Source organism: Aspergillus eucalypticola, assembly GCF_003184535.1.
Source record: "Aspergillus eucalypticola CBS 122712 chromosome Unknown BO83scaffold_11, whole genome shotgun sequence".
NCBI lineage: Eukaryota > Fungi > Ascomycota > Eurotiomycetes > Eurotiales > Aspergillaceae > Aspergillus > Aspergillus eucalypticola.
Window position 1 is genome coordinate 242,078 of NW_020290285.1, and position 27,866 is coordinate 269,943.

Genomic DNA, 27,866 nt, shown 5'->3' on the forward strand with positions numbered 1-27,866 from the left:
GTGGCTCAGTAAAGCGAGGTTTCTGCCCCCTGAACTTATTTCCTTTTGATTATCGGGAGGGTGGATGATGATGACATCCTAATTTTTTGGAAGGTTTATTTACAATTGACTGAGGAAAGTGGCCAGTAAACTGAGCCCTTCCTTTGCCGCTTTTACCGTTGGGTTGTTGAATGTTACTGCCTGTTAGACCAAAATGATGACTAGTAGCTAGTAAGTAAACTACTCATAGTGGTGATGTACTCCGTACTTAGTACTAGTAGTAGTGACGGGACGATGTGCCTGAACTTGATGCAGGTACAGCAACCCGCGCGGTCCATCAAAGTAAATAATTGTCATCTACTATTGCTTGAAATCCAAAAAAGTTCAAACCTAAAAATCCAGTAGGGGAACCATTGATGACCCAACTAAGTATCTATCTACCGACCCCATTGATTTCACCCCCTCCCCTGAGCCGAAGAGTTAGTCGAAGTTGTTCTTCCGGTCGAAAAGAGCAATGGAGCGACCGATCAACAGGACTTGTCTCGCAACGCATGGACAGCTTGGACAGCATGGACAGTAATTCAGGGCCAGGGACGAAAGTCACTTGGCGGCACTAGTTGGTCTAGTCAGACAGGCGAAGGGGCTGGTTGGACCAACCAAGAGACGTGGGTAAGACGGCCGCAGAACCCACGAGGTGCGAAACGAAAAATGGAGCCATACAGAGTAGAACTAAGAAGAGAGGAAAGTGAGAGGGGGGCCAATTTGCGGGATTGCCCCAAACTTGCCTATGGAAAGGTTGCTCCTCACCCTCTCACTCTCTCACACCGCATCGGCGCTCTGATTGACTCGGGGGCCATCAACTCCACCCGCGTGCAGTTGCGCTCTCCCCTTTTCGTCCCTGAGACGATCTCCAGGTTAATCTCCCGGCTCATACAAAGGCCCCCCCGTTCCCCCCTCTCCCTCCCAGCTCGTTCCTGGTTCTCTCTGTTCTTTCTCTTTCAAGACCAGACTTCTTTGCCTGCTTGAAGCATCCCATTGACTTCGGTCAGCCACTCTTTTAAATCAAACCCCAACGCAAAACCCCAACTAGCCACACTCTCTTTATCTAAACGCAGCTCTCCCTGTGTTTCACATATCAAACAACCCACACATAAAAATCAAATTTATCGACCTTGACGGTTTTATTCTTTACCAACCACAACACAATTCAAAATGCGTTTCTCTGTTGCCACCGTCGCTCTCTTCGCCAGCCTTGTTGCTGCCATCCCCCAGGATGTCGAGACTGTCTACTCCACTGAGGACGTGACCGTCGTCTCCTGCGCTCCCACCGTCACCAACTGCCCCGGTACTCTGCACGCCACCTCCACCCCCGAGGCCGTCGCTGCTGCCACCACTGGCGGTGCTGAGGGTGTCTCCCCCGTTGGTGTCACCAGCGCTGTCCCTGAGGCTGCCTCCGCCACCCCCGCTGCCGGCAGCTCCCCTGCTGGTGGTGCTGCTGCCGTCGGTGGTGGTGCTGCCCCCAGCGCTGTTCCCTCCGGTGCTGCTGCCGTCGGTGCTGGCGCTGGCACCACTGCTGCTCCCCAGGTCACCGTTATCCCCGTGACCACCTGCGTTCCCACCGTCATCATGTCCACTAGCACCATCGGTGCTGGCTCCGGTGCCGGTGTCGGTGCCTACGGCTCTGGCTACCCCAGCGGCAAGCCCGCCAAGTCTTCCTCCCCTGTCATCCCTAGCGGTGCTGCTGCCTACGGCTCTGGCTACCCTAGCGGCAGTGCTACGTGAGTATCCTGACACCATTTCTTAAAAGTAAATAATCATACTAACAATACGCACAGCCCCTCTCCCTCTTCTGCTCTCTACACCGGTGCCGCCAGCTCGGTCAACGGCAACGGCTTCGCTTTCGCTGGTGCCGCCGCCGCCGCCGCTTTCTTCTTGGCTTAGATTCCCCTTCTTGTTTATAGTAGCCCCGGGTCACTCGTGAGTCCGGTTGCCGCTATAGGCGGGGATCTTGGGCGCATGTGAATTGGTGAAGAGTGTCGGGGATTGGTCCATACTTAGTTGCGGTTTTGCTTTGGGAGAGAAATCCGATTCGATGCTTTTTATATCCTTTCTTATACCACTTTTATTCGAAATTTCCTTCTAGATATTTACGCTTCCCGGATTGCTTCGGAGTTCTGTTGTGAAGCAATTGGTGGCTGGATACGATTAATGTAACCCATGAAGCTTTCACATACCCAATTCGAAGCAGTTAAGAGATTTAATCAATGCCGTGCTAGAGCTATCATTTCCATCCGGTCCAGATCACCACGCCATACAGCTGCTGTAGAACTGCCAGACGATCGGACATGTCCGACAACAGGGGCCGGCCCGGATCTCTATGGATGGATCTACCCATCACCTAAGTAATTGCCGTGATGACATGGGGCAAGTTGGAAGAACTCAGCAAACAAGTACTAAGCAGGAGGCTGAATGGAGGGCTGAATCCGGGGAGGCCGCTCGATCTTGGGGGCTACAGCGTAAATGTTTCAAGATCTCGAATTCATTTTTTTTTTATCTCTTTCATTTATCGGCGACCGGCTGTTATCCGAATTTTGCAGTTCGTCTCGTTGCTGGTCTGCGCCCACTGGTGTGTATCACATGGTCTCGCCAGTGCGGGCGATTGATTGGGTGGCTGTTTCAGATATTCTCTGGCTTAAAATCCGAGTGTTGCCCTCAGCCCTATTTGTGCCATATTGATTACTTCTTTAGGGGGGTTTTGCCGGGCGATTCTGGAAGAATTGGACGATCGTCAATTTGTAGACGCTGTCAGTGTGTAGTAAGTAAGTATTTTTCGATCGTGTGTGTGTGTGTGTGTGTGGCTGTGTTTGGGGGTTTGGGAGATCCGTGATCTGGAGGTCGGGTTTGACACTATTCTCCTTTAGCCCCAGGGCCACCAACAGACAACACGTGCTGTTTACTTGGTTGACAACGGCAACATCCTCGCTGTGTTTGACTCGACTAAGGCTACCACATGGCCATCGCGATGATTAATGCTATGCAATATAGGTTAGGGATGGAAGCAGCATCCAGTGCTACGCAAAATACTTTTCCCCTCTGAATTGGACTCATCCAAAGCTCGGACGACAAAGGATGTGGCAGTGTTGATTTTCCAACCTCATTCGGAATCCTTCAACCAACGAACCAAATGCCCCCATTATCGCGCAGCCTCCACTTGACGACATGCTATATCGCTCAGACCCATGGAATCTCTCCAGATGGCGTCTAAATTCATAGGGAATTCTACCTGCGCTTATGATCGCCTCCACGATGAAACTGCAGCTTCATGGTTACGATGACAGCACATCCAGTCTCGGACCCCAAATCCTTCTTCTGCCCCAGTTTCCGGGCCCATCCCGAAGGGCAAAAAAGAAACTATCGAACACCGGGAGATCCTTCTACGGCGGGGTTTAACGTGAGCCGACGGATTGGTTTCCTTGTTCGCTTCTGAACCAAGGCGAACATCAGCCGGACAAGCCGAAAGCTTTGCCAACAGGGCTTGCGCCCTTTCCGCAGCTGCAGTCCACTATAGGAGGTTGGAACGAACTACGAGGAGGAATCCACTGTGAGGCGCAAGGCAATTTCCTGACTGTCATGGGTGTTGTTGGCTCGTATTATTGTGTCTTTGTTGCTGTGCCCGTCAAAGAAATTGGCCATAGCCGTGCACACAGAAGACAACACCACCCTTTTCCCACAGGGGACATTGTTCCAGCACTGCCTCAAGTATCAACAAATGTCTGATATATGAACTGTGCTCTTCCCTTTTGAACCCCCAAGTATATTCTCACTCGATCCTTGACGATCATACTTTTCTACACCGACTTTAATTCCTTCATCGGTACATAGGTCGCGTGCAATGATCTTTCTGTGACATTTGCGTACAATTGCTTAGCCTACATCCACATTTTTTATCTACCTTCTCTTGAAACCGTCTTTCACATTATCACAATGGACCTTTCATCCTTAGAAGGCCCGCCTATCGCCGACACCCGGTTCACCGTCTCGCCGCGACGAGCAAATGTTCCTAGTATTCGTCTGGACACGTCCACCCCAGTCAGCCCGATCAGCCCATTAACACCTCATGACCTCCCTCCACGACCAAGCTCGACGGACGCGATCTTCAGTCCCGTGTCTGAATCGGAGTACTCATTTGCGCTGTTCCAGCACCACCATGAGCCGGAAGCCAATCTCAATTTCTACCAACGCTGCCACAGTCCACAGCCCCCGGTCACAGCCGACGAGCATGAGTACCAACAACAATCAAGGCCACAACCAACACTAAACCTACCTCCTCCCCCTCCTTCGTCCTCCTTCTCCCTTCACCCGTGGAGCTCCCGAACTCGAAGCGTTTCAGATCTTACCCCTCACCAATCGCCCAGCCCTCTGCTGAGCACAACCACCACGACCACAGTCACCACTCAGGCCGTGACCACCACCATCACCACCGAAGGTAACCGTCTCGTCTGGCTCGAGCACGAGAAGCTGTGGTTCTTGAAACCTTCCACAGACCCCTCACCACACCTCAGCCCCGACTACGCCGTGACCACCAGACCCACCCCTGATGCTCACTATGCGCCTTACCGCCCTTCTTCGTTTCATGGCCAAGTCCATCTTGCTGCTTTAGCACAGAGGAGAGATGTACCCCCGCCATATGGGCGGCACATCCTTGATCGGCCCTTGCCTCCACTACCTACGGATGACGACGAAGACGAAGGCTCGTGCGGATCTCGGTGGACGGCGGTTGCGAGAAGGAGGGCCAACCGGGCTGTGTCGAGGTGAGGGTGCCTGTTTAGTGTGTTGAGAAAGAGGCGGAGTTGTAGAGATGGATTGGAACGGATATTATCAGCTGCTGGCCGGCTATCCTAATTTGACATAATCCTTGTTCTAGTTTAGTGGCGTCCCCAATTATCAAGCATAGCCGGGTGTTTTAGGGGGTGCATGTGTAGTACTATTAGATTGTCTGTTTCTTGATGCGTTTCATCCTGTACATCATCTCATTCGCTCTTCTTTCTTTATCTGCTTACTAGGTAGTTGTTCTACTTCGCTCGAGATACCCAATTTATCATAGATCATTTACTCCTTTATCTCACTTCTCATTTCTTACCTCGTACTTACCATTTCAATTCATCTCACCTCGCTCTCACACTCTCTTCAGTCACTCGCCCATTCCCATCATGTGATAATACAATATTACAAACACCAAAACCAACCAAACCATACCACTGAAATCCCGCACCCATCACCACCACCTCAACCACCACCTCATCTCCCCTTCCTATACCCCCCCCAACACCCGATCACCATGGCCAACCCCAAGACGAAATCAAGCACGACTCTACTCAGAGACGCAGTGAATGACCATGGATAAACAAACAAAATCTGCTCTCAGTACACGCTCAATTCACTCCACAGCTTCGCGTCACCCCCTCAACTAACTATGTTTACTATCTTGATCTTCGCGTTCCGCTCCCTCATTCTCCTCGTCTACCGGCTCTTCTACATCTCCTTGGTAGTAATCTCCGTCTTCGTTTCTCTAGTGCTTCTTGAATGCTGTGTTACAGTACTTCATTGAGGTATCGTCGTGAGGGCGCTGGCCTGGGTTAACAATGGAGCAACGCGATCTCGTCTCGAGACCGAGGTCAATGTCTCGGACTCCCAAGGAAGGACCCCAGAGCCAGCATTCGGAGATAAACGTTCTACAATTCTCTGAGTTGCATTTCGTGGCTGAGCAGACTGCGAAACAAGCACGGTGCTGGGAGGGTCAGGTGGATAGTAAGTGTTTCTTTTCACCTCCGCCGTGATTACTGTACTTTTGGTTGGGTATGAAAGCTAATTATACGTAAAGGACCTGCTTGTCCTGACTTCAAGGCAATCTGGACTTGTATCACGCCTAGGATGCGGGAGCTGTACGTTGACCGCGTCAAGTATGTTGAAACGAAAGGTTGGGATTGGATATATGCGGACTATGAAGGTTTTTTGAAAGTCTTGTATGAGAGGTATTTTGCGGGAGTCGATCAGAGAAGGGCTGAGATGATCTCTTGTGTTGATTGTGAGTGTGCTTTTTCTCTGGTCTGGTTTGAGAGTTGACTGACGGGGTGCAGTTGCCGATTTGAAAGCTTTGGTTGACAATGTCGACTTGGAATCGGTCGTTCCTGAGTCTATGTCTGTTGATCAGGACGAACCAGAACCAGAACCGAGACTAGAACCGAGACTAGAAACGGGTGCTGATCTTCCAGAAAAGGATGTCGCCATGGCGGACTCGGTCGAGGAGTCTCCTGTGGATTGTGACATCAAGATCCCCGAGAACGAAGAAATCGTCGCCTTGGAGAACGCCGTGGGTAGAGGAGTTGAGATTCTGAAAAAGCTATATGCCATTTTTGCAGGATCGGATGCCTTCGGCAATGAGACAGACTGGAAAGCTGAGATTGAGCGGACCCAAAAGTTTGCCTGTACGGAAAAAGTGGTCATCGGACTAGTTGGAAGCACCGGCGCAGGAAAGTCGTCACTCATCAACGCGATCCTAGATGAGAAGAGTGTCTTGTCTACAGACTGCATGCGTGCTTCTACTGCCGTTGCAACGGAGATCTCCTACAACCAAGGAGCCACGAAGTACAGAGCAGAAGTCGAATTCATCAAGCGACATGAGTGGGAACGCGAATTGGAAGTCTTGTTTGCAGAGCTCCTTGACCACCAGGAAGAAGTGACTCGAGGTGCAATCCCCAAGAATCCCGATGCAGCGGTGGCCCTGGACAAGATCAAGGCCGTCTACCCCATGCTGACACCCAAAGACATTTTGAACGCATCCGTTGCCAACTTAATGGCCAGCGAGAGAGTCACTGATCTCCTGGGGACTACTATGGGTTTTGAGGGAGACGACCCTAAAGCATTCTCTACCAAACTGAAATCCTATATTGACAGCAAGGGAAAACGAGGCCGACCCAAGAAGTCTGCTAAGAAACAAGATGCCGATGAACACCCAGACTCTGCGAGCGACACTGACACAGCCAACCAGGGCATCGGTCTTTGGCCTCTTGTGCGTGTTGTGCGGATATACACCAAAGCCCCAGCCCTGGCAACTGGTGCGGTTTTGGTGGACCTTCCTGGCATCTTTGACTCCAATTCCGCGCGAGTTGCCGTCGCCGAAGATTACATGAGACGCTGTTCGGCTCATTGGATTGTGGCTCCCATCAACCGGGCTGTCGATGATAAAGTCGCGCGTGACCTGCTCGGAAAGAACTACAAGCTGCAATTGCAAATGGATTGCGCATTCAATGACATGACCTTCATTTGTACTAAAACCGACGACCTGGTTCCAACTGAAGTCATTTATTCTCTGGGCCTCGACTTGCCAGCGTTCAATGAAGTTCAACAGCTGCCAGCTAAGGTTGAATGGCTGGAGAACGGAATCAAAGCTTTCGAGAAACCTAAGAAAACAATCATCTCGCAGCTGGATTGGATAGAGACCGAGATTGAAGAACTTGAAGAACGACTAACTGGCGATGAGTTCGGCTGTGATGTATTGGAAATCACTCCCAAACGCAAGAAGCCACACGGAAGCGAGCCCTTGGAGATGGCAGCCATTCAAGAGGCAGGCATTACCGAGACTCCTATGGTGGAGAAGCTCAAGAACCGATTCTTGGACCTCAAGGTTCAGCGCAAGGATCTACGGTCTCAGCTAAAGCATATCAACGAGGAAATGGACAGCAAAGTGGAGGAGCTGAAAGAGTTAGAAGACGGAAAGAAACAACTGGAGCACTCTGTCATAAAGTCTTGCATTGAGGCAAGGAACAAGTTTTCAAAACAACAGATCAAACACGACTTTGCCTTGGAGGTTCAAAATTTGGACCAGGAACTTGAAGATGATGACGAAAACCCAGTTCAGACCGCAGATTGTGATTACGACGAGCTGGAAAGGAACCTTCCTGTGTTCTGCGTGTCGACCCGGGCCTACCAAGGTCTCCGGGGTCGGGCTGATATGGCAAAGCTCGTTGGTGGCTTCTCCGAACTGGAGGAGACTGAGATACCACTTCTACAGCGCCACTGCGTAAGGCTCACGGAAAAGGCCAGAGAAGAATCGTCTCGGAGGTTCTTGTCCCAAATGAACCAGGTCCTGCAGTCGATGAAGCTGTGGTGTTTGGTAAGCACGGCAACAGGCGACGCCTCAGAGCAGAAAATCAAAGAGATTGAAGCCGACTTTGGAAATGTGTTTGGCGGACTGACAGAAGTATGTCCACTTCCTCCTTCCTAATCCAGTTCTGACCTTCCAGGCTGCGGAGGCGCATTTGAACCATTTCGACAGTGTCGCCAGGGAGACTGTCCGAGTAAACATCTTCAATAAACTAAGTAAGTCTTCTGATGGCAAATCCTAGCAGCGCTAATGGTACAGACCGAGCGTCGCGACATGCAGTTGTCCAATTCCCCGAAGCTGTCTCTCGTTGGAATGCCCCAGGCAGTTCCGGGGGACTCCGATGGAATACATACAAGGCCATCTGTCGCCGTCAGGGAGTATTCCATGAGACAGTAAGTCCCTCCATGCAGGTGCAATAAACACAGCTGACAGGTGTTCAGGATTGGAATCAAGATTTGTAAGTCAAAGATTAAGCACTAGAATTCAAACCGACCTAATCGCTTGCAGAGCCCGACCAATGCTTGATAAGATAGCTACGTCCTGGAAGAGGTGTGTTTGCTATCTAGGCATGTTCTGGATCAGTCTAACGCGCAACAGGACTTTCACGGACCTTCTCCCGCATTGCCTTCGTTATTTAAAGGAAGATCTGGAAGCTGTGGTCAGTCGATTCCACACACAGGCGATTGAATCCGTCAAGCAAGGTATCCCTGAAGAAATCCGAGTCCAACTGCAAGATACGCTCGTCGCGTGCCATCAGACAATGGGAGAGCAGTTTCGACAGGCTGAAAAGTGGACCATGCAGGAACAGAAGCGTATCAACCGAACGTTCGCCGAAGCGATCGCCGAGCGACTGAAAGAAACCTACCAGGCCTGTGCCTCCGAAACAGGTGAGACTCTATTGCAGCTAGTCGAGAAGTATGCTAACATGCTCGTCACGACAGGACGAGGAAGCTTACAGCGTATCAGGGCGTTGATGCAACAGACAGCAAACGACCACGCCAACGATGTCCTCCGAGGAAGCACAGAGAATGCGAAGCACGAGCTTGGGAAGCTACTTGACGGCCAGCTAGCTGAGGTGGATCGGATTATCCATAATAGACTACAGCGGATTTCAGAGGACTACCATGGGGCGCTGATCGCACCACAGATCAAACTGTATACGGAAGAGCAGATCCGTAATAAGTGTGAAGTCGCTAAGATCGTCAAGGAAGCTGAGGCGGAGTTGCTACTGGGACACCTTTTGGGAGGAGTTCGTTCATCGTAACAGGGGAATAGCAGCCGTGCCTAAGAAAGTGGAGCACTGTGGGGAGGCAGGACCGATGCAGATGGAAGGCGGGAGAGCAGGAGAAGAACAGAGAGGCAGCCAGAAAGAAAGCCATGTTACACGTCTGCAGTTAGGGTAAACGTGGACTGGACGCACCAACATGCGGGTGGCCCCAGCTTGGGTAGAGAGTGGTGGACGGAGCGATAAGCCAACCGCAGTGTCAAGATAGTCTAGGCCACATAGTAAAAAGAGAAAAAGCTTGTCAAACTGCGACCGCCATGACAGACTAGAGGCGTAAGATTGAGGGGAATCATTGGCAGCGCGTAGTGTTGCTGTTGGCAACTCGCATGACGAAGGCAAGACGCTAGCCAGTGATGGTCGGTGACCCAGCCTCCGAATTTTCGAGCGACTGGGAGGGCCGTCTGGATGGAGACTATTAATATTAGTAGCAGCGTGACAGATGGAGGCCAGCGCCGTTGAACTTTTTTTCACATCACTTCATTCATCTGTGTTTGTTGAGTGTTGACTTTTGACTTGAAGGTTTATGATATTTGTTGTGCTGTGCTGTGCTTTGCTTGTGTTTTCTTCAGCGAGCAGTGAAGTGACATTTAAAGTTGATTGATACTACTCCGCGCTGGCATTCTTTTCCGAAGCTGCAACTGAACAGATACGACAGATCATGATGAGTGCTTGAGACGGATTAAGACCGATACGAGCAGTGATAGAAATCGGGATTACGACAGAACCGAGACAGACAGAGAGAAAGAGAGAGTGACAGAAACAGTGATAGATTAACACTGACTGTCCACCGACACGACTAATAATAATTGATAAATTAACCAGGTGCAGACCCGCGTCAAGTGAGGGATAACACCACCGGGATTTGAAGAGAGAGAGAGAGAAAGAAAGAAAGAAGAAAGCAGAGAAACAAATTCCACCGCCTTCGCTGCCCTTCGATCGGCGCCACCAATCACAGTCAGCCCAGCGGCGATGGGGCTCCCGCATCTTTTCTCTCGTCACAAATCTTCTTCCTCCAAATCCTCTTCTTCCAAGTCTAAATCTACTCCGACAACGACTGTTTCTGCTCCTGTTCCTCCTACTCCTCCCACTCGCTCGATTCCTGCTTCTTCTCCCCCTCCGTCTTCCTCTCCTCTCCCCCCTCCTCCTTATTCTTCTTCATTTTCAGCGAGTTCCCCTCCTCCCCCACGTCCATCCGCAAGAGTCAAGACCGACGACTCATTCCCGACTCGACCTCCGCCCCCTCCTCACCGGGCAAAGACCGTTCATTCGGCTCCCTCTCGCCACCCCCATCCTCCTCCTACGCCGCCGCTTCACCATCCGCAGTCGTTTCCTACTCCGACTCAACGTCCTTCCATTCCTCGAAAACCTACTCGTCCGGCGCACAGTCGTTCCACCTCCACTCCCTCCAAATCAGCCTCGGTCCGGTCGAAACCCTCGTCCGTCCCCCGGTCCGCGTCGTCGCTGTCTGCCGTTCATCATCGGTACTCGCACGACCCTAACTTCCACCCGCTTAACCTTCATCCCGACGAACTACGTCGCCTTTCCGCTATGGCTGCCGCTCGCGATGATATGCGAAGCTCGATGGACGTCGACACCAACGATCCCCGCCTCGGTTCCCCTTCCGCCACCAACGGTGTGAATGGTACTCACACGGAGAAGAGTCCGACCCCGCCCCCTCACCGGTCCAATGGGAACACCGCTGAGGCCGACTCCTTCAAGCTGGCTGGAAACAAATTCTTCAAGGATGGCAACTATGCCCGCGCCATTGAGGAATTCAACAAGGGTAGGTTAATACCTGACTTCATTTCAGGCAGATTCTGGTGGCAGTTTAGTTAACGATGGTACAGCTCTCGAGATTAGCCCCAACTCGTCCGTCTACCTGTCCAACCGGGCTGCAGCATACATGGCGGCCAACCAATACCTGGCTGCTCTGGAGGACTGCGAACGGGCCCGCGAGCTCGACCCCACCAACACTAAGATCATGTACCGCTTGGCCCGTATCCTGACCGCTTTGGGCCGTCCGACGGATGCCCTTGACGTGCTGTCACGGATTGACCCCCCGGCCTCCGCTACTGACCGTGCGGCCGCAGAGAAGATGCTCCGCTTTGTCAGCCAGGCGGAGGAGGCTCTCTCGCAGGACCGTGGTGTCTCGATGGTGCTGTTCTGCCTCGACCAGGCCCGTCAGCTCCTCGGACAAGGTGTCAAGGAGCCCCGTAAGTGGACACTGATGACTGCAGAGGCCCAGTTGAAGATGGGCAATGACAACTCGTACGGCAAGGCACAGGACATTGCTATTAGCATGCTCCGGGTGAACAGCCAGGACCCTGATGCGCTGATGATCCGCGCCCGGGCCTTCTATGGTATGGGTGACACGGACCAGGCGCTGAAGCTGCTGAAGATGTGCCTGGGTCTGGATCCGGATATGAAGCCGGCGATCAAGCTGCTGCGGACCGTGCAGAAGCTGGTGCGCACCAAGGAAGAGGGTAACACAGCCTTCAAGGCCAGGGACTACCGTCGCGCCATCGACCTGTGGGGTGAGGCGCTGACAGTCGACCCGAAGAACAAGGACCAGAACGCCAAGATTCTGCAGAACCGTGCGCAGGCCTACATCAACCTGAAGGAGTACGACAACGCAGTGGCAGACTGCAATGAGGCCCTGCGGCTGGACCCCGGGTACCTCAAGGCGCAGAAGATGCGCGCCAAGGCGCACGGCGGTGCCGGCAACTGGGAAGAAGCTGTGCGTGACTACAAGGCGGTGGCAGAGTCGAACCCGACCGAGAAGGGCATCCAAGAGGAGATCCGAAAGGCCGAGTTCGAGCTGAAGAAGGCGCAGCGCAAGGATTACTACAAGATCCTCGGTGTGTCCAAGGACGCGGGCGAACAAGAGATCAAGAAGGCGTACCGCAAGATGGCGATCCAGTACCACCCGGACAAGAACCGGGACGGTGATGCTGGTGACGAGAAGTTCAAGGAGATTGGTGAGGCGTACGAGACTTTGAGTGATCCTCAGTAAGTTTTCCTCGCTAAATGTGGTGTTTTGGCATTTGCTAACCAGCATAGGAAACGTGCTGCCTACGACAACGGCGACGACCTTATGGACCCCGCTGACATGTTCTCGCACGGCGGCTTCGGCGGCATGGGAGGCATGGGCGGAATGGGCGGTATGGGAGGAATGGGAGGCATGGGTGGTATGGGAGGAACCCATATCAACATCGATCCCAGCGTGCTGTTCAACATGATGAACGGCGGCGGCGGCGGCTTTGCGCACGCAGGAGGACAGCGCGGAGGATTCCCCGGCGGATTTCCCTTTTAGACAGCGTGCATGCTAAAAGTTGCTGCTGTTCCTGTTGATTGTTCGATTTGCTTCCTCTGATTCCCACCCGCATGACAGACTGGGCGATAGACATGGTTTTTTTTTATTTTCCTTTGGTTTTTCCTTCATCCGTTGTGGACGGAGTGTCTTATTGATTATTGATTGATAGTATGCTGGCGGATGCCAGAGGCGTTATATACCTGGGATGACTGATGAGTTGGGATAGGATGAATGTATGATCCTAATGCTGTACTGAGTAATTTTTGAGTAAATTATTTAAGTAGTGAAACACTGTATTTACACCCAACCTTCCTCCCTATTATCCCTATTGTCATTCTTCTCACCTCGTCCCTCCCCTTCTTCATTCTGATCATACACATTATCATCACCATCACCATTATCACACGAAGCAAGCAACCCCCCAGGATCATGAAGCACATCCTCCGGCGAACTGGTAATAACAATCGGAGTCGCAGTAGTGCCCCCACTACTAGAAACCCCCCTATCCCTCTTCTTCCCACCACTTCCACTCCCACTCCCATCCCCAGACGCAATAGCAGAAGACCTTGACCCCTTCCTCATCTTCGCCTTCACCCTCGACACGAGGATATGCAGCGCGGGTATACAGCTACAAATGAGCCCGAAGCCTCCTTCCGCGTTCCTAGATACCAGTTAGCATATCACACCAAACCCCCCCCCCCTTTTCAACCACCCCCTCAGTGAAAACTAACTTACCCCGACAACAGTATTCTAGCGTATACCTGACTATTCCCCAATCCCCGCACCCCCACGTCCACCACAAGCACAAGCCTATAAATACTAAATCCCACAGCCAACCCGCCACATCCCAACATAGCCCCCACCTTCACCTTCTTCACCACGCCTAGTCGTAGCGGGAACATCAACCCGATGGGCAGTAGTAGGATAGCCAGGTCTGTGATAACGCTCATCACCGCATCAGCGAGAAACACCGCCCCCTCGGAGAGACAATTAGGGTTATGCGGGTTGTTGGGCGACGTCCAGAATGTGGAAACCGGGTCGCAGATGAAAATCTTGATAAAGAAGATGGTGATGTAGTAGATTGTTGTGAGGGTTATGGTGAGATAGACGGTTAGGGTTTGGGATCGGCGGAGGATGAAGAGTCGGGCGAGGATGGTGAGGAGGGTTAGTTTGGCGAGGAGGGTCATTGGGACGTAGATTATTGTCAACGTATAAAATAACTATATTGGGGGAGGGGGGGAAGGTGTTAGTGTTGGGGATGAAAGATGATATGATGAAAATTATTGGGAAGTGTACCTTGTACACGATGGTTGTTTGTGATGGAGTGAAGGTTGAGGGCGGTTGGGTGCCGTTGTTGAATATATCTATCTTCTTTGTTAGTATATAAATATAGAGTATGTATGTGAGAGAGAAGGGGATAGGGACATACAAAAAAGAACTAATATGCAGTATGCGTCGAAGAATATCTAGTACCCTTTGCCATTAGTCTCTCATTTTATATGTACTCCGTACTACTCCCTACTCAGTATAATAGATAGGGTATATACCAACGATACAAAACAAAACCCTAGTATCAACTCCATTAGCCAATACAATCAACCTATATAAAGACAAAGAGTAGGGGGGGCAAGGGATCATACCATCCTCAACATCCACCCCCTTCTTTAACCTCCACGCTACAACTCCCCGTAGCGCTACAAATCCCGTTACCAGCGCCAGACACAGGATCTGTGTGACGAGGCTGATTGTCCAGAGGGACATTCTTTGTCTTTCTCGAGTATCATTTCATCTTTTCTGTTCTGTTCTGTTGTTTTGTAGTTGCTGTCGTAAATTATTATAATTAATGGGAATGGCGGCGGCGGCGGCGGTGGTGTTGCGATGATGGTTTTGTCGGGTTGATGTCGGTTGGGTCAGGTTGGGGTTACGCGGGGAGAGGTATTGTTTGGTTCCGACGTCATGACCCTGGATTTCTATCCATGCCTTGATTATTGACTGTGGGGTTGGTGATGCGGATTTTTATTTTATTTTGTTTATCTGGGTTGGTAATATTTTATCTATGGTGTGTATACATGCCATGTGTATACATGTGTGGAAGGATATCTGACTTAGGGCTAACGTTACTATACTACACCGGTATGTAATAAGTAAAAGGCTCATCATTATGTGCTATTGTATATACAAGGTATCATCACTCATATCCTAATCCTGATAATATCATCCGACTCTCATTCACTCCCAACCCCATCACCCCCAATGCCCGCGACAACGTCCCCCGTCGCAACCGCTGCAGCCCAATCGCCACCTTCCATCCCTCCGTCTCCTGCAGCACAAACACATACCGTTTGCCCTCGTGGTCACGTACAGACGCCCGCAACACATGCAGCGAGCGCTGATCCTCTCCTCCCCCAGTCGATAGTCGGCACGTGTTCTTGCACATCTTCAGCAGGTTGCCCAGGAATGCTTCCGATTCCTCTGGGGTCGGTTCATTCCCCCGCCGATTGAATGGCCCCGGCGGGGGCTTCGGTGGTTGACGCTGCGCCCCAAATTTCGGACACCATACCTCGACGAGGCTCATCGTCCATGCCTTAACGTCCCATTCGCGTTGGCCAACGCCGCGTACATCATCGTCGATGAAGAGTCCTTCTGTCGTGATCCTTAGAACCAGTCCATCGCTGACCATGCCCTGGCCTGAGACGAGCTGCGCCACAGGACTGCGCACAAAGTTGTTGTTGAACTCGAACACACCCTTGATAACAATCTTATCAGGGTCTTTGGTCTCATAGGCGCCGCGATTCGATGGTGGTGGGGTTGTGCGTGCTGTTGTCTGTGATGGCGCGTATGAAGAGTCTGAGTACACTGATGACCCCGAGGTGGCACCGCCGTACGGCCGGCGAGGACGGTCAGTCGGTCGAAAGTTGGAATATGAGCTGTCAGTGTCGGTGCGGGGATAAGCAGGCTTCTTGGGTGATGGTGTGCGGGGAGTGGACGTGCTAGACGCCTTTTGGCTGGCGGCCTCTTTGGCCGCTGCCTCCTGCGCATCTTTGGCTTTCTTCTCAGCGTACTTCTTCGCGGCAGCCTCTTTGAGTGCCGCGAACTTAGCATCCGCTTCCTTCTTAGCTGCAGCTTTACGCTCTTCCTCCTCCTTCTCTGCCTTGGCCTTCGCCTCGGCAGCCTCACGCTCTGCTTTAGCCTTGGCCTCCGCGGCCTCGCGCTCAGCACGGGCCTTGGCTTCGGCGGCGCGTCGCGCCTCTCGTTCTCGGGCTTCCTTTGCCCGACGTGCTTCTCGCTCGCGGGCCTCTCGAGCCTCTTTCTCCGCTTTGGCCTTGGCCTCCGCAGCTTCTCGCTCCGCCTTGGCTCGAGCTTCCGCGGCCTCTCGCTCCGCTTTGGCTTTGGCCTCGGCTGCTTCGCGCTCCGCCCGTTCTCGGGCCTCGCGGGCGGCCGCTTCCTTAGCGGCAGCCATCTCCTTCTCGAGCTGCTCCCTGCGCTCACGCAGCTCCCGCTCCATGGCCTCGCGCTCGCGCTTCTGCTGCTTCTCGCGCTGCTCGGCCTCCCGCTTCCGCTTGAACTCCTCCATCTTGCGGCGCAGCTCCTCCTTGCGCCGGGTCTCTTCACGGGCCTTCTCCCAATCAGCTCCACTTTGAGGTTTGCTTTCAGAGCCGGTGGCAGACGAACCTGTCTTATTTGATCCGCCTGCCTGCGGCGGCGGTTGCGGGGGTGGTCCACTTCCGGGCCCACCAGTACTTTGGTATTGATGGTTCCCACCGTACTGGCCTGCACCCGGAGGCGGACCCGAGTTGAAGTTGCCCCCATATTGCTGCTGTCCTTGCCCTTGTCCACCAGGATGACCATTCGGGCCCTGATTTTGGGCCCCATGCTGCTGTCCCCGTGCATACTCACCTCCGGCGCCATTGCCGGAGGGTCCACCCGCGCCTGGACCCCCGCCGGTATTAAATCCAAAATTGGGCCGTCGTCGGCCTCCCCCAGAATCGGATTGTGAGGCGCCCACGGCCCACCCGACGACCCCAACTCCGATAGCCAGCACGGCGATGGCCAGGCCATTGCCACTGGCGACAGTGGCAGCGCACCATGCTTTCAGAAGGGGTGATATGAGGGTCCAAAGCAGGACGGCGAAGAGTGTGCAGGCAGATCCTGCGATGAAGCTGTTGCGTTGTGGCTGGAGAGAAGGAAGGTAGAGGAATCCGGAGCCGGCGGAGTGAGGGGGGATGATAAAGATGTCGTAATTTCCCGGAGGGAGGTCGGAAGTTTTGCGATATTCACCCTGGGTGGTTTGTGGTTTCTCGCCGTGAGGGGGAGGGGGTGGAGGAGGAGGACCGTCGTCCATGGTAGGCGGTCGTTAAGAATTATTAGACTTGATGGGTTATATAATATATATATCGCTTGTTGATGACTAGTGGTGGCGCACTTGCGATCGTGGCGACATGATCAAACAACGGCAGGCGCTGGAATCAGCGCGTCTAGATCGAGATAGGAGGTCAGATAGCACAGCAATCGTCAGTGAGAGCACATACCTGATGGAACAATAATAGTAGGTGACACGATGATAGCGAGGGAGGAGAAAGAAGACGAAGAAGAAGAAAGGCGACGTGGGATGAGAGATCGGCTGGCGGCAAGAGGAGCGCCTAATCAGGATCGACTCCGTTTGTGTGATCCTCGCAGCAACGCTAACGGATCCCTGGCGACCAGCGTAATGAGATAGATGTACTATGTATATACGATATTGCTTTGCTACCCCGTTGAGCGGTGGGATATATCTGCTGTATGTGTAACGTAGCTGATGTGGCAGTGGAAGGAGATAGAATAGTTGACGATAAATCGGGAGCAAACACGATGATCAATGGCTGGGTTTCAGTTGCTGAGCACCACCGATTGATTGTCTCTGATTTGGTCCCTTGTCAAATGGAAATACCGATGGGATCGGCTTCAGCTATCCACCACATTCTGGAGAGCGATTGGAATTCTAACTGCACTACCAATGAGCACCGGTGCAACCTGCTATACAATGTCGTGATGAATGCAGTGGCACGTCCACATTCCAGCGGAAGTCTATAGAGCACAAGCATCCGCCGCGAACCCGGCTGGGATCTCACAACCTTAATTAGAACCCTGGCCGGATGGGCTTAGAGTTATCTACTGGGTGGACTACCATGGATGTTTTGTAGTATCCGCTGAATGCAACAATAGAGATCAGATATGCCGATATCTTTGCAGGATCACCAGATACTATCGAGTGTTTGTGTTTGTTTTGGTTTCGCTGTTTTGGAGCATCGCGTGGGGAACCGGCAGTCGTCTGATTGGTTGATGTCTCCGCACTCGCTGGTTGGTTCAATTCATGACTAATGACTATCACGTGTAAATATTCTTTCTTTGCTGCCTCAGGCAACAGAAGAGTCGGATGGCCTCACGGATGACTTCCAGTCACACCAAACACTAAATCTAAATCTCCGTCCAGTCGCAGTAGATACTTAAGCTAAACTGACCCCTGCCATCACTGCTATGGTCGGATTCTGACCGCCTGCAGCCGGGATGATCATGATGATGCTCGTCCGTGATCTCCAGGCACCAAGCGATCACGGGATGCGTTAAGTCAGTTGCGGAGATGGAAAGGAGAGAGAAGAGGGGAGATACTTTTGCCTCCAAACTTCTGTCTCTCCCACACTCTCCCCCAGTATATAGTAAAACCACTTCTGTCAGCCTGGAATCCGAGATCCGCCTTGTTTCAGCCTTTTGCTGCACCAAACTTACTGCCAGGCGGTGACTCCACGCTGAACGGAAGCCGGCCGACGCCATCCAATCCATTCAGTCTCCAGTCTCCAGTCCTGACGCCTGCTGCGTTGCTGCTGCTGGTCAGTCTGATCTCCATCCGGCTCTGCTGGCTGCTGTTTCCCATCCCCTCGACCTGTTTTCCAGAAATTCCCTTTTCTTTTTTCCTTCCTCCGCTATCTCTCCTCTCCTCTCCTCTCCACCCCCCCGTGTTGGCGTCATTTCTTGCCCCTGGCCCTGTCAGGTACCGCCCCCTTCCCCGCCGCCAACTGTCCTCTCTCCGTCCTGCCCCGGCTTCAGCCTCACCCGACCTCTATTTCTTACTCTCTCGCGCGCAATCAGCGTTTCCCTTTGATGCCGCTATAGCCTGTCCTTGTTGACCATCGCTCTCGTGCCCCTCGAGGGCCCGTCCCATCCACCATGTCCTACCAGTCCCAGGCGGCTCCGCATCTCCCGATCCCCGTCTACAACCCCATGGCCGCCATCAATGCCCCCGCCGGCACCTTTCTGCCCGGAACCAAGGTCCAGGTTGGCAGCCACCGGGTCGTGGTCGAGAAATACCTCTCCGAGGGCGGTTTCGCCCACGTCTACGTCGTGCGCCTGCCTCAACCCGTCGATGGCTCCGATCGTGCAGTGCTGAAGCGCGTGGCCGTCCCCGACAAGGCGGCCCTGGCCAACATGCGCACGGAGGTTGAAACGATGAAGAAGCTCAAGGGACACCGCCATATCGTCACCTACATTGACTCCCATGCGTCGCAACTGCAGGGCGGCGGATACGAGGTTTTTCTCCTCATGGAGTTCTGCGCCGGCGGCGGACTGATCGACTTCATGAATACGCGCTTGCAGAACCGGTTGACCGAGCCGGAGATTATCAAGATCTTCTCGGACGTGGCCGAGGGTGTCGCATGCATGCACTACCTCAAGCCTCCGCTGTTGCACCGGGATCTCAAAGTCGAGAATGTGCTGATCTCCCGTCACGGAGGCTCCACGATTTACAAACTGTGTGACTTTGGGTCTACTGCGCCGCCGCGCCCCGCGGCCACTTCGGCGGCGGAAGGCCGGCTGATTGAGGATGACGTGCAGCGCCATACGACGCTGCAGTACCGCAGTCCGGAGATGATCGACGTCTATCGGAAGCAGCCGATTGATGAGAAGAGCGACATCTGGGCGCTGGGAGTCCTCCTATATAAATTGTGCTACTACACGACTCCGTTTGAGGAGGTGGGACAGATGGCCATTTTGAATGCAAGCTACAAATTCCCAAGCTACCCACCCTTCTCCGATCGCTTGAAGATGCTGATTGGTAAGACTCTCTGCGTGAAAGGAAGGCGCAATGCTGACTTCTCCAGCCTGGATGTTGAAAGAACACCCGCAAAAACGCCCGAATATCTTTGAAGTGGTGCGCGAGATCTGCCACATGCAAGGCAAAGATGTGCCGATCCGAGACGTAAGTCCCATGCCTGCAGACGCAATGCGAAAGCTCACACAGATAGATTTATGCCAATCGCTCGACGTCGGAAGCCCGCCGTTACCAGGAGCTGCCGCCCTCGCCCACAGAAACGCCGCAGGTGGGCGCCGTCTTTTCTCCCCCAATGCAAGAGACGCAGATTATCCCCGAGATTGCCCCCATGCGACGAGGCCGCCCGACCAGACCAACTCCGTCGCAGCACAACTCGGCCAAGCCGAGTCCGTCGCCATTTCGCGGAGGTGGCGATCCATTTTCCGTCTTGGATGCCGGAAACCGACAGCGGGAGTCCGCGGATGAGTTCTCGAACCGGTTCCCGTCGCTGGATCAGTTCCAGATCCTGCACGAGAAAGGGGGCAAATTCGACTTTGAACCCACCGTGTCCGAGAAAACGGAAGATGAAGATTTGGCTCAACGACTTACCAATGCTCTGGCAGATGATGCGTTTGCCAAACACCCCGCGGCAGAAAATGATCCTCTTCCCAAGACAACTTCGGAGCCGACCATTCAACGTCGTCCTCAGCCAGCTCCGATCAAGACCAAGTCGTCCGAGGTGATCGAGACTTGCCGCGAGGAGGCCCGGCCTCAGGTTCCCTTGTACCAGCCTGTGCCGCAGAAACCCGCCATGGTCTCGACTGGTACTATGACCTCTCCGCCGGCGACGCCTGGCGTGCCGAACTCCAAGCCATCCAGCCGGCCCATCTTCAAGTTCCCGTCAAGCGACCACCAGCGTCGGCCATCCAGCCAACCGTGGCCGACAGAGGCGGACAAAAAAGCAGCCCGGCAAAGCAAAGCTCCGTCACCCACCTCGTCGTCCTTCCCCAACCCGCGAGTCTCGAACGACCGCGTCTCCGATCTGTCTGCCTCACCACGGCCGTCGCTTGACGGACTCCGACCTACCAATCTGGATGTGGAGGAGCCTGCTCGATCTCGGTCAGCCAACGGCCGCTCCCGGCCTGTTTCTGTCCACGCTAGCGCACGTTTCGAGCTGCCTCGCGGGTCAGAGAGCGCGCGCTCCTCCCTTGACCTGCCACGCAGCCCGTATGAAGGCGGCACACCGCTGCAACACGCGCGCACCGAAACGGACCAGCCGTACGACCGCAACATCTCGTCGGACGTGGACTATCTGCGCGCACGCGAAGAGGAGAGCAGCCGGAAGCGCGAGAAGCGGTACAGCGGCACGTCCAAGCACACAAAACGATCGAGCTTGTCGACGCTGTCTCTGTCGGGCACAAAGACGCTGTTTGCGGGACGATTTGGCGATGCGTTCCGGCGGTTCGAACACAGTAACCAAGAAAGCAAGGCGCAGTCTCCCGTGGCGGAAGAGTTCCCCACACCCGTGCTGCCTTCGGCGGAGGTGACGGCAGAGCCGGCCAGCGACCTGATCGAGATGGACAGGGAGGACATTTCGCCGGAGATGCGGCGGGAGCTGGAGCGGCGGCGGCTCTCCCAGGAGGAGAAGCGTGTAGCCAAGGCGGCGGAGGAGTACCGTCGGCGGGTGGCCGAGGGTGGAGCGGGCGGCTTCAAGGGCGGCGACGGGTCCCGGTCGCAGGCGATCCAAAGCAAGGTGCAGTCGCTGCTGAGTGAGTCGAACCGGCCACCGGTTCCGCCCAAGACGGCGACGGGCTACGGGCGATACACGGACGAGTCAAGCGCCGCTTTGCAGGCAAAGCCCACGGAGGCGCGTCCGGACACGCGGGGATCGCGGGTCAGCGGCACGACAGCGTCATCGATGCAGGAGCGATACGAATCGCGCGGACTGCCCCGACAGGAGACGGCATCGACAGGATATGCGGCCTCTCAGCGCACCGGGTCGTCGCGACCGGCCCTGCCACCCAAGCCCAAGGGGCTCCGGGTGGGGGGTCTCGAGACGCGGACGGAGAGCCAGCCGGCTAGTCCGACGGTGAGCTCGGCAACGACGGCAGGCGATGACTGGGAAGCCAACTTTAGTCGGCGATTTCCAAGCCTATCGGGGTTAGAGATGGAGACGGAGATTGAGATGGCGCGGGTGCCGCTGCGGACGCGCGAGATATAGCCGAGTCAGATGTGAGGGTTGAATATAGATAGAGCCTAATCTGGTATACATAGGTAGACTTGTTTCAGCGAGCGAGCATTGCATTGAATCATAGTTCTATGAGTATACACTACTAAACAGCCGACGGCTTTCCATCTTCACAACATGTCTAAATTAGCGCCGCTCTTCGCTCTGGGATCAGCTGGGATCGTGGCATGTGCTGATTACTCACGGACTGTTCAGAAGACTACTAAGAGAACATATAGAATGGTTACAACATATATAAGAAGCCTTTGCATTTGCAAAACAGTATAGGGAAACCTAACTTAATAGGGAAAACCTAAACCAAGGCGTCTAAAGAACCCTATTCACAGAATTAATGCCTAATCATTCATGACATACTCACAGAGGAATAGTACAATATGACTCGGACTTTCTAGTAAAAGTCCGTTAGTGAACAACAAGCATAATGTAATTCAGAGGTCTTACTTACTTGAATAAGAGCTTGCCGATTACTACAGTATCCGGCAGCTTACGGCAAGATTTTTACTATTTCAAAATTAGTATAACAAAAGATATGCCCAAGTCAAGATCATAGACAGAATGGGTCACTCACAGGAGGGCCCACTATTCAGATTTCATCGCTGTCAACCTATACTAGTCTCAAGTTTTCTCTGAGGGCAGGCAGGCAGAAAAGGTCAATCACATACCGCCTATGAAAATTTCCATGATACCAGTCTATAGTACTATAGTATTATCCAATCATGTCTGAGGCACAGGAAGGTCATTCACATACAGACTATTCAAATCCCATCACTGTCAGCCTATAATGTGAAGTTATCTCTCAGGTAAGAAAAAGGTCAATCACATACAAACTATCCATATTAATATAACTGTCAGCCTATATCATGTTATCTATCTTGGGATTAGGAAGGGTCACCCACCCCCAGGGATATCCTATCCACATTCATTCCTGTCAGTTTATATTCCCTGATTATCTCTATCTTAGACAGAAAGGATCAATCACATACACACTATTCATATGTCATGATCTCTGTCAATCTATAATCTCCACATATCTTTCAGACAGGAAAGATTATTCACATACAGGCTATCCATATCCCAGTACCGTCAGCCTATATTTTTCAAGTCATCAATCTCTCAAGCAGGGAACTAGACGACGTACACTCTGTCTCTTCTCAACTGTTTTCTCGTCTTGATCAATGGCTTGAGCGGGCATTGCTACCGCAAAGGTAGCGAGGAGCATTGCATAAAGAACGGTCACTATCTTCATCTTGTCGATAGTTTCTGTCTTTGTGTTTGTCTATTGTGAAAGTAGATATAAAAGAAAAGCAAAAGCAGTTGCAGGATATTGATGATATAATCGTAGTTCATCCATGGAAAGAGGACAAGATATGGGTACTATTTATATTTAACCCTTGGCCTTGATAATTGCTTCTTTCTCAGCTTCGAATGCTGTTAGATACGGACGGTGAGTCCTTTAGGGAATTTTGGTTCGCTGATCGACGTATATTGCATAAACTGCATGTGGATTACAATTTCAGACTCAACTTTCAATAGGGAAATATCATGGGGAAATGCTGTATGTATTGACTGCGGTGATCCTTTTGGGTATTTTGTTCATTGATCATTCATGTCTTTACGTTGATTGTAAATGTTGCGTAGGGTTCTACATGTCCTCGCAAGACGTACAGAATCAGCCAAATCGGCTTAGTACTCAATTGTTTCTCGAGCCGCTTCATTGGCAGAGTTAGGGACGCGACCATTCAAAGCAGAGTCAAATGTAGCAACGAGTGTACGTCTAATCATAAAGCGGCGGATCCGTAGTTGGAACATGGATGTAGCATCGTATTACCCAAAACGGTTAGTCTACCCCGGACTCGACTCTTCTCTGCTCTCGTCATCATCCAACAAGAATCCCCTTCAGCTCCAAGCTTCACGTTTCAGAGCAGCTCATCATGGCTCCCATTCCCCTCAGCACGGTCGACAGTACGTATACCCTGTTTTCAATCCAACTAATACTAAAATCAGCCTCAGCCGACCTGAAAGACGTAATCCAACACCTGTTCGAAATCCAATCCGCCGTCCACGGCTACCTCGGTCCCGAAACCCAACAAGAGCTCGTTCGCAAAATGTACCCTCCTTGCTATCCCTGCCATCTTTCTCACCTGATATTTATAACTCTACTAACGGATTACGTGTTACGTGTATAGAAAAAACCTCACCCTCGCGCTCTCCACTCTCAGCACACACACCTCCGATAATCACCCCGACGCACAATCCCAATCACCAGGAAACAGCAACGACCCTCCCATCCACAGCATCCAACTCCCCCCCGAGATCATCGATTACGTAGATGCAGCAAGGAATCCGGATATCTACACCAGAGAATTCGTCGAGTTGATCCAGCGCGGGAATCAAGATCTGAAGGGGAAGAAAGAGGCGTTTGGGAGTTTTCGGGATGTGTTGGCGAGGGAGATGAGGGGGGCGATGCCGGAGGTTAGGGGGGAGGTGGATAGAGTGGTTGCTTCGTTTGGTGGTGATGGAAATGGGAATAATAATGGGGAGGGCAGGGGGTGATGGTTAGTTGCTTATGATGATGGTGATGATGATGATGATGGAATAGAGGGATAGAATTATATTGGGATGGAGTTTGGGGGTGGAGTTATTTTTTGCATGCTTTCTTTTTGGGGTTAATATATTATTAGTGGTGATTTGTGATGATGGATGATGGAAGGAATGTGATGATCGGAATCCAATGCCGACTGGACTGAAACTCATGTCAGCAAGTAATGGGTTCAGCCTTGTGTGTGGCAGTAGCTGCTGCTGCTGCTGTTACTGCCCCCTAGAGTTATTATTATCTCTTCAGACAAGGAGCAGAGGGATAAAAATAACATGATGAATGATTAAAATAAAAATAATGGGGGATAATGCACGTGGGGATGCAAGGACTGTTTATTTTCTCCTTTATTCTTCTCCTATATGATTTCATATGGAAGGGGAGTATAGCATAGCAGGTATGCCAGCATAACCCTATCTAGTATCCACCTCAGGACGGTGTATCTCAGAGTTTAACACAACATTAACCAAACTAACAGGTTAAATGCTCAGCTGAACATTAATAATGACAACAGAGAGGACACACTCCCCGCCCAATAAAGCAGGCGAAGGGCAACTGCAAATAACAATGCACCGCGTCACGCCGGCCCCCGCCCGTCAGCCGGGCACTGACTGCCTTTCAATGTCCCCAGACGGCAAGGATCTGAGCCCGACGACCTGTCATGATTCTTGATTCATTACATGTCGGGTAATTGCCCGCCTGCCCCGGATCCTGCATCGGCCTCTGCTTCTGTCTGTCTCTGTCTGCCTCTTCCTCTTCTTAGTCGCTCTCTCGTCTAGCCTTACTCTTACTCGCTTAGTCTCGCTTCCTCTCTCCTCTTCTTCCTCTTTCTCTACTTCTGCTTCCTCTTCCTCTCTTCTCTACTTCCCTTTTCTTCCTTCCCATCGTATATCGTCTCTCTGCAATGGCATCATGATCACCGGCCCTACCGCCTCCCCCGGCAATGGCGTGGTTGGGCCCTACTCAGGCAACAGCCTGGCCCTGCGCATCGTCATCGCTACCATGGCCGCTCTATCCTGGTATAACGCCATCGAACTGGTCATTCTCGTCTTTGCGACCTTTTCCCAGTTTCGCGGTCCCTACTTCTGGTCTCTTTTGATCTCCGCTCTCGGTCTAATCCCCTACTCGGCCGGCTTTCTGCTCAAATACTTCGCTCTCACGTCCGCTACCGCCCTCTCCATCACCCTCATTACCATCGGCTGGTACGCCATGGTAACCGGCCAATCCGTGGTGCTCTACTCGCGCCTGCATCTCGTCCTCCCCAACCCCAAAGTCCTCCGCCGCGTCCTCACCATGATTATCGTGGACGCCTTCCTCCTACACATCCCCACCTCCGTCCTCACCTATGGCTCCAACCTCTCCTCCCATCCAGCCATCTTCATCTCCGGCTACAACATTATGGAAAAGATCCAAATGACCGGTTTTTGTCTGCAAGAATTCATCCTCTCCGTCCTCTACATCTGGGAAACCATCCGCATGCTCCGCCTCGATCCCGACCGCGGCAAACGCAAAATTATGTACCAGCTCGTCGCCATCAATCTGATCATCATCGCTCTGGATTTGGGACTCCTCGTCATCGAATATCGCGACCTCTACATCCTCGAAACCATGATCAAACCCGTCATCTACAGCGTCAAACTTAAGCTCGAATTCGCTGTCCTTGGTAAACTCGTCCTTCTTGTCCGCAGCACTCACAACCTCACCTGGAAACCTGATTCGCCGCTGTATGCTGCCGCCTCGCCTGTAACTATCCCGCCGCAGATCCCGTGCCGCAACGGCGACATTGTTAACGGCATTTTCAACAACAACAACAATGACTTGCCCGACTTCGTCGATGCCACGCGCGTCCCCTCAGACCTCAACCACGCCGCGGCCGGCGCCGCACCCCGTCGACGGCCCCCGCCCCGCATGGACTCGGAGGAACTCTCCATCGCCATGTTCGAGCACTCCGAGAGCGGTGGTGCGGGGACGGGCAATATCTTGAAAAGTGGGATTGGTCGAGACCGAAGTTTTGACCGAGATAATGGCCATAGTCTGGATCTCCCACCCACGGGACACTCGAACGGCTCGCAATCGTGGAGTGGGGAGACACAGACGAATAACTCCGCCACGGAGCGGGAATTAAGTCCGTTGGACTTTACCAAGCCGTTTGGAAGGCAGGATAGTGGGAGTAGTTTCTAAGCTGCTATGACGATGATGATATTGATGATGATAATGGTTTGATGAATTGATGATTGCCTTTTTTGTACAGTACTGACAACCCTTCTGACTACTAACATTGTGTGTGTGCAATAGTTAGTAGTTGTTGTGGTTTGGTTTGGTTTGGTTTGGTTGCCTTTGCGGAGATACCCGATACGATACCCACTTTTGATTATCTTTACTTTTTAACATTAGCCGTGGGTGGGAATCGATCCATGGGACGGCGTTTATCTTTCTTTTTCACATATTTGAATTGAGTATATAATTATATAGTTAAATACATAAAATAAATCTAGTCAAATAACTCCTCAACTTCGGTAAAATAAGCACATAAAATGAGCTCTGTTAATTAGGGAAAGTAAAGCGATAACCGGTAACCGGCAACCGGCACGAAATCCCACAGTTGAGAAAAGTAACTAAGTAGTAACTATGGTGAGTGAGTCATTTCTTCCCCACCAATCAGATAAATAATCAAGCATGGTTGATAATTCTCACTGGCCCAACACGGAGTAAAGTATTAGTGTACGGAGTAAGTAGTTTGGTAAATGGTTAGGGTAAGGTATTTACCCCTCATTTCTCCATGAATGATAATCATTGATTCACACAGAGAGAGGGAGAGAATCCACTTGGTTCCCGTTCTTGTTTCTTGTGCTATGGTACACTTTACCTGTTTGGGTTTGGGGGGGTGACATGGTTTGGGTTGGGCTTGGTTCACCGACTTTTTTTTTTGTGTGTGTGAGGAGGTAGAGGTAGAGGTGGAGGTGAATGGATGGATGTTGGGAGTAGGTTCTTACTTCGGTTGTTGTTTTGAGTTTTGGGGTTTGGGTTTTTGGTTTAGGGTTTTTCTTTGTTTGTGTGGGCTGGTGGGTTAGGTTGTTGATGCTTGGTTATTTTTATAGGGGGAGTTAAAGTGGTGGATTTGGTGGATTTGGTTATGATTATGTGGAAAGTGTGCATTAGGGAGGGGGGCTTGTAGAGATGATAGGGATGTTAATTGGGATGAGGTATCAATTCAATTCAATCTC

At 52.2% G+C, this 27,866-nt stretch overlaps 9 protein-coding genes across 9 annotated transcripts; 7 read left to right on the forward strand and 2 right to left on the reverse strand.

Annotated features, from left to right (window-relative positions):
• The first annotated feature begins 761 nt into the window (after positions 1-761).
• BO83DRAFT_378085 (GPI anchored serine-rich protein) lies at positions 762-2,258 on the forward strand. The gene is made up of 2 exons (XM_025531160.1): positions 762-1,757; positions 1,815-2,258. The coding sequence occupies exons 1-2, from the start codon at positions 1,192-1,194 to the stop codon at positions 1,918-1,920; spliced, it is 672 nt and encodes a 223-aa protein (XP_025388436.1). The 5' UTR covers positions 762-1,191; the 3' UTR covers positions 1,921-2,258.
• Positions 2,259-3,696: 1,438 nt separating this feature from the next.
• BO83DRAFT_23176 (uncharacterized protein) lies at positions 3,697-5,118 on the forward strand. Its single transcript, XM_025526903.1, has 2 exons — positions 3,697-4,143; positions 4,192-5,118. Exons 1-2 carry the CDS (start codon positions 3,964-3,966, stop codon positions 4,792-4,794), a joined length of 783 nt encoding a protein of 260 aa, XP_025388437.1. The 5' UTR covers positions 3,697-3,963; the 3' UTR covers positions 4,795-5,118.
• A 503-nt stretch (positions 5,119-5,621) lies between these two features.
• BO83DRAFT_311974 (uncharacterized protein) lies at positions 5,622-9,407 on the forward strand (the record flags this gene model as incomplete). The annotated part of the gene is made up of 8 exons (XM_025527498.1): positions 5,622-5,787; positions 5,861-6,064; positions 6,117-8,239; positions 8,283-8,358; positions 8,402-8,535; positions 8,584-8,600; positions 8,651-8,692; positions 8,741-9,407. The coding sequence occupies 8 exons, from the start codon at positions 5,622-5,624 to the stop codon at positions 9,405-9,407; spliced, it is 3,429 nt and encodes a 1,142-aa protein (XP_025388438.1).
• Positions 9,408-10,976: 1,569 nt separating this feature from the next.
• Positions 10,977-12,741, forward strand: BO83DRAFT_311917 (DnaJ and TPR domain protein; the record flags this gene model as incomplete). Its single annotated transcript, XM_025527496.1, has 3 exons — positions 10,977-11,211; positions 11,276-12,437; positions 12,489-12,741. 3 exons carry the CDS (start codon positions 10,977-10,979, stop codon positions 12,739-12,741), a joined length of 1,650 nt encoding a protein of 549 aa, XP_025388439.1.
• A 297-nt stretch (positions 12,742-13,038) lies between these two features.
• BO83DRAFT_444343 (uncharacterized protein) lies at positions 13,039-14,502 on the reverse strand (the record flags this gene model as incomplete). The annotated part of the gene is made up of 4 exons (XM_025536493.1): positions 13,039-13,402; positions 13,477-13,961; positions 14,038-14,105; positions 14,382-14,502. 4 exons carry the CDS (start codon positions 14,500-14,502, stop codon positions 13,039-13,041), a joined length of 1,038 nt encoding a protein of 345 aa, XP_025388440.1.
• A 427-nt stretch (positions 14,503-14,929) lies between these two features.
• On the reverse strand, positions 14,930-17,309 carry BO83DRAFT_359960 (uncharacterized protein; the record flags this gene model as incomplete). Its single annotated transcript, XM_025529377.1, has 3 exons — positions 17,271-17,309; positions 16,410-17,216; positions 14,930-16,376 (listed from the first exon to the last, which is right to left on the reverse strand). The coding sequence occupies exons 2-3, from the start codon at positions 17,081-17,083 to the stop codon at positions 14,930-14,932; spliced, it is 2,121 nt and encodes a 706-aa protein (XP_025388441.1). The 5' UTR covers positions 17,084-17,216; positions 17,271-17,309.
• A 1,395-nt stretch (positions 17,310-18,704) lies between these two features.
• Positions 18,705-22,098, forward strand: BO83DRAFT_378090 (putative serine/threonine protein kinase). Its single transcript, XM_025531161.1, has 4 exons — positions 18,705-18,766; positions 18,865-19,825; positions 19,872-19,969; positions 20,016-22,098. Exons 2-4 carry the CDS (start codon positions 18,943-18,945, stop codon positions 22,020-22,022), a joined length of 2,988 nt encoding a protein of 995 aa, XP_025388442.1. The 5' UTR covers positions 18,705-18,766; positions 18,865-18,942; the 3' UTR covers positions 22,023-22,098.
• A 1,840-nt stretch (positions 22,099-23,938) lies between these two features.
• nut2 (mediator complex subunit NUT2) lies at positions 23,939-24,963 on the forward strand. The gene is made up of 3 exons (XM_025528465.1): positions 23,939-24,011; positions 24,060-24,156; positions 24,236-24,963. The coding sequence occupies exons 1-3, from the start codon at positions 23,981-23,983 to the stop codon at positions 24,600-24,602; spliced, it is 495 nt and encodes a 164-aa protein (XP_025388443.1). The 5' UTR covers positions 23,939-23,980; the 3' UTR covers positions 24,603-24,963.
• Positions 24,964-25,287: 324 nt separating this feature from the next.
• On the forward strand, positions 25,288-27,133 carry BO83DRAFT_378091 (uncharacterized protein). Its single transcript, XM_025531162.1, has one exon. The coding sequence runs from the start codon at positions 25,555-25,557 to the stop codon at positions 26,821-26,823; it is 1,269 nt and encodes a 422-aa protein (XP_025388444.1). The 5' UTR covers positions 25,288-25,554; the 3' UTR covers positions 26,824-27,133.
• The last annotated feature ends 733 nt before the right edge of the window (positions 27,134-27,866 follow it).